This window comes from Elephantulus edwardii, unplaced genomic scaffold, assembly GCF_000299155.1.
Source record: "Elephantulus edwardii isolate Elephantulus edwardi_28Jun2011 unplaced genomic scaffold, EleEdw1.0 scaffold00234, whole genome shotgun sequence".
NCBI lineage: Eukaryota > Metazoa > Chordata > Mammalia > Macroscelidea > Macroscelididae > Elephantulus > Elephantulus edwardii.
The window spans coordinates 1395657-1400794 of NW_006399984.1; the positions used below are offsets into that span (position 1 = coordinate 1395657).

Sequence of the window (5138 nt, forward strand, 5' to 3'; positions counted from 1 at the left end):
CTATTTATAGCACAAAGCATAAGCCAAGTGGGGTAGATAATTGCATTTGTATTTGTGTGTTTTCTTATATAGCATAAATGCATTTTGAAACAATAAACACTTTTCTGTAGATCTCAAGTAAAGCGCTTCTATTTCTTGTGTTCTAGTCTTGAGGAGGAAGGACATTCGAGGAAGCCATGACAATGCCTATTCCAATGTGTCTCCATGATGCAGCATCCTCAGAGTAAGCACCAAAGTAAGCACTTTGTTCTTCTTCAAAAAGAGATCTTAGAGTCATGGAGATGAAGCTTGATATTAGTGGTGGGTCAAGTTTAATTCCACCCCACCACAACATGAGCAACAAGGAGATAGCACATCCCAACTGTGCAGGAGACCACCATCAGTGGGAAGCCCAGTCTGAAACACAGAAAGAGATTAATCATAGAATAATGCCAAGTAGGTAGGACTTCTAATCTCTAACAGTGAAGATAGTCATCTGCTTTAGATGCCTGGTGAGAACCATGAGGTTGTATACCTATACAATCATTACTGCATCACATGAATAAAAAAAAACAAACAAAAAAACCCCCTAGTTATATTAACATATTTTCCCCAGATTAATTACCTGTAATTTCTAGAGATCAATAAACAAGTGTTAGTCTAAATTATCTGGATAGATACTTCTAATAGAGATTACTTGTAATTTTTAGCATATTTTTAACAGATACTTTGATAACTCAATTTATCCATGCATAGACTTATGAGACTGGTTTTGAGAATTACATTCATTCGTGCATAGGTCACTGGGTCAGTATTGAAATCTCTGGGTAAAATTCTGACTATATGACTTACTTTGCAACAGTCTAACCATTCCTCTTAGAGAGTTGACAGCCCCCAGTAATAATGTTCCCTAGGTTCCAAAAGAACTGAAAGAATGTGAAAGGTAGAATCATAGTGGGATCTACACAAAAGCAGGAGCAACCTCAATTAGAAAACCGGCAAATGAAATGAGGCATAGCTGACTTTTGATTTCTTCCCACAATGTCTTCACCCAAGCTTGCCGGAGGACTGAGACAAGATATCATAATCGGCAGAGGTAACAGAACTTTGTAATGCTGAGGCTGAAAGTCAAAGAGCCCATGGACACTGTAGAGAAACTGTTCTGATTGTGAGATTGTACCCAGCTGCCGACCTGAAGTGTAATCTGTTTACTTCCCTAGTAAACGTCGTAATTGTGAATATGGTTGTGTGAGATTTGTGTAGCCATTACAACATATTTTGAACTCAGTTTTAGAGCAGTATGACTGGTGTTGGAATTGGCAAAAGTGGATGAAGGAACATGTGGATCTGTTCAACTATCTTAGTGTTGTACTTCGGATATTGTTGATGGAATAATTTTTCTTGTGGAGTTAATAGACGTTAGAAGTGGCAGTCCACATTCCTCCTAGACTCTTTCTAAAATAGTGGTCAAATTAATGGTCAAAGCCTAAAGATTTATCCAGTTAGCAAGGATAAGACACGTTATGTACTCTGTTCAACATTTTACTAGAGGTTATAATAAATATAGTCAAGCATTAAAGATAGCTAGATGATAGATGATAGATGATAGATAGATAGATAGATAGATAGATAGATAGATAGATGATAGATATAGATGATAGATAGATAGATAGATAGATAATAGATAGTTGGATAGATAGAGATATAGACAGATGATAGACAGATGATTGATAGATAGATGATAAAGTTTAAAAAGACATACAGATGGAGAATGAAAACTGTTTATTGGTAGACAATTACAAATTTACTATGAATTCTGCATAGTAAATCTCATTAAATCTACAAAAAAGATACTAGATAACCTTCTATTTTTACAATAATGGTTTTATGCAGTATTTGTCCTTAATGAGACTGAATTAGTTCACTCAACATAATGCTCTGCAGTTTCTCCCAAGTTATGTAGTATTTTAAAAAATCATTGCTCCTGCTCCTGAGTATTGCATAGTATTCCACTGTATGAATGTACCACAACTTATCAAACAATTCAGTTGTGGTTAGACATTTATACTGTTTCTGTGATCTTGCAATGGTGAATAACACTGCTATGAAAATTGTTGTACAGATCTCTGTTTGTATCTCAGTACTAATTTCCTTGGGGAATTAGCAGTGGAAAAGCTGGGAGATTGGGTAATGATGGGCAAAGTCCAATGGTGATTGATTTTATAAAACATAAGGTTGCTATTCATTGCAGGTGACTCAGTGGAACATAACATTAACATACTACGGCAGGTATGGAAGCAGGAGTGGCATCCACTTCCTAAACAACATGCCTCCAGAAACTCTATTAACTTTGAAATATGTCAATAGTTGTAGAGGGGCTTCAGGCCAGGGCCGGTATGAGTCATGCTTGACTCAAAGGCAATCAATAACAACAAACAATACATGAAATGATTGTATGAAACAAAATATGAATGAAGAATTGTGTGAAACACAATGCATGTGAACTTTGTGAGCAAACCAATGTAAAATAAAATTTTCATAAGGATACTAGAACTAATACGTAAGTTTAATACAGTTGTATGATATAACAGGAATATACATAAATAGAGACTGGCATGGTAGCGAAAAAGACAGCTGGAATTTGAGTGAGAGAAATCAAAAGCAACTCTTTGCACCTGACACAGGCATGCATCTGGGAGTTGCTTGCTGATGCGAGGTACCAGCCTGGGAGCTGCTACCTGAAGCCAGGTTCGCATAGGGAGCTGCTTGTTGACTCCAGGCATTTGCCAGGAAGCTGATTCCCAACACCAGGCGTGCACCCAGGAGCTGATTGCTGACAGCATGCATGTACTGGGGAGCTGCTGAAACACACATAGGGTAGCAACGTGCTGGGGAACAATGTGGCAGGGCAAGCAGGAAAGCTGAAATCTAAGTGAATGTGAGCCTGGAACTCCAGTCCCATCATCACCAGGAGGCACCTGGAATTCTGGTCCCAATGCCACCAGTCTACATCCAGAACAATGCTCCCAACATGAACCAGGAGCAATGCTGGAACTTGAGTGAGGTACTTTGTGGGGGGGATCACTGCTCTTTAGCTGGATCATGGGAAACTCCTAAAACCCAATCAGAAGAAAGTGAGACAGATAGAGCTCATTCTTAAAGGTTAAATCAAGGCTTCCTGGTTTTGCAGTCAGGTCTCTGTGCTCTGCCTTGTGTTTCCTCACTTCCAGTCCATCAACTGCCTTTAGCCCAGAACACCTTGGGCTACCCTACCTGCAGCAGTGTCTGACAGAGGAGGCTACTTCCACAGGCCGTTTCTCTATTGAAAGCCAGGCAGGATAGCTGCCACACTTTCTTCTTGAACAGTGAATATCACCTCAGATATGAAAAACTCTACCACAGCAATGTCATGTAGGAAGCAAGCCACTGCACCCCCTACACAAACCCAAAGCAAGATGTCAGCCCCCAAAAGTGACACAGTATCACTGAATTTCATGAAGCCAGAAAGTCAGATGAATTTTCTGACAGAGAATTTAAAAGAACAATGACTGAACATTTTCAATGGGTGAAAGACAAAGTTGAAAAATTACAGGACAAATAAAGCAAAAACCAGGAGGAGCTTTTAAAAAAATACAAAACAATGCAGATAAAACGAATGAAGTATTAAAGGGTCAGGAAAAACAAGAAACACAATTTAAATGTTTCAGATGCTGTGAACATGATGGAGGGTCACATGAACAGGGTTGAAGAGATGGAACACAGAACCAGTGAGATAGAAAATAGAATTGTCCCCACAGATCTGCTAGAGCAAAAAGCTCTATAAAAGGAAGGAACAAGAAGAAAACCTAAGAATAATGTGGGACATCAACAAGAGAAACAACAAGAGCATCATTGGAATACCAGAACAGGAAGGAAAAGGTTGTGGAAGAATTACTAGAGGAAAGCTTTCCAGACATAACAAAGACTGAGAGAATATATACTCAAAAAGCTGAGTGAACATCATGTAAAATAGACCCTAAAAGAAAAACATCAAGGCATGTCATACTTAAATTTCCCAGAACCAAAGATAAGGAGAGAATTTTAAAAGCAGAGAGAAAGAAACAAAAAGTAACATATAAGACAGAGGAGATAAGATTAAGTGCTGAATACTCAGCAGAAACCAGGTGAGCAAGAATGAAATAGAATGACCCTCATGTGTTTCAATGCAGTATACATAATTTATCCAGTTTTTCTCAGTCTTACCCCAACCCTAATGTCGGTCCCTTTCTATAACAGTGGCACCATGAGTATTTGTCCTTTTGTGACTGAGATATTTCACTGAGCATAATGTCCTCCAGGGTCACCCATTTTGCATAATATTGCACGAGTTTCTTATATTTGAATGCAGCATAATATTCCATTGTGCGAATATACCAAAGGTCCTCTATCCATTCGTTTGTTGATGGGCACCTTGGTTGTTTCCAACTCCTTGCTATTGTGGAAAAAAGTTGCGATAAACATGGGTGTGCATGTATCTGCTTGAATGGCAGTTATGATCTCTTTAGGATATATTCCCAGTATTGGAATTGCTGGATCAAATGGTATCTCTATTTGCAACTTTTTGAGAAAGCACACCACTTTCCACCAAGTGGTTACCCCATTTTACACTTCCACCAATACTGAATGAGGCTTCCAGTTTCTCCACAACTCCACCAGCATTTCTTGTTTGCTGTTCTGTTAATTTTGCTAGCCTTACTGGGTTGAGATGATATCTCAGTTGTTTTGATTTGCATCTCTCTTAGAGTTGGGATTTTGATCATTTCTTCATGTGCTTATTGGCCATCTGAATGTCTTCTTTGGTGAAGGGTCTGTTCATATCCTGTGCCCATTTTTCAACTGGGTTATTTACCTTTATCTTGTTGTGGTGCTCAAGTATTTTATAAATTCTAATTATAGCTGTCTTATCTGACATGTCATTGCCAAATACTTTTTTACAGTCTGTGGCTTCCCTTTTTACCCTGTTGGAGAAGTTTTTGGATGTGCATAGGGATTTGATTTAAAAGTGATATATGATAGGGTATTATGGTTATCACAAAAGTCCAGAATTAAAGTTGCATAGCGGCAGGAGGGGTGCAGGGGGATTGTATACCAAAGAAGGAATTTTTCTTTTGCTTTTCAAA

At 38.5% G+C, this 5138-nt stretch overlaps 1 protein-coding gene across 1 annotated transcript in view; it reads right to left on the reverse strand.

The window, feature by feature from the left end:
- Window positions 1-311: 311 nt before the first annotated feature.
- Window positions 312-5138, reverse strand: part of OCA2 (oculocutaneous albinism II) — a 569803-nt gene continuing 564976 nt past the window's right edge. Inside the window, exon 21 of the mRNA XM_006898594.1 lies at window positions 312-396. Within this exon, the coding sequence (XP_006898656.1) occupies window positions 312-396 (85 nt within the window). The remainder of the gene's footprint in view (window positions 397-5138) is intronic.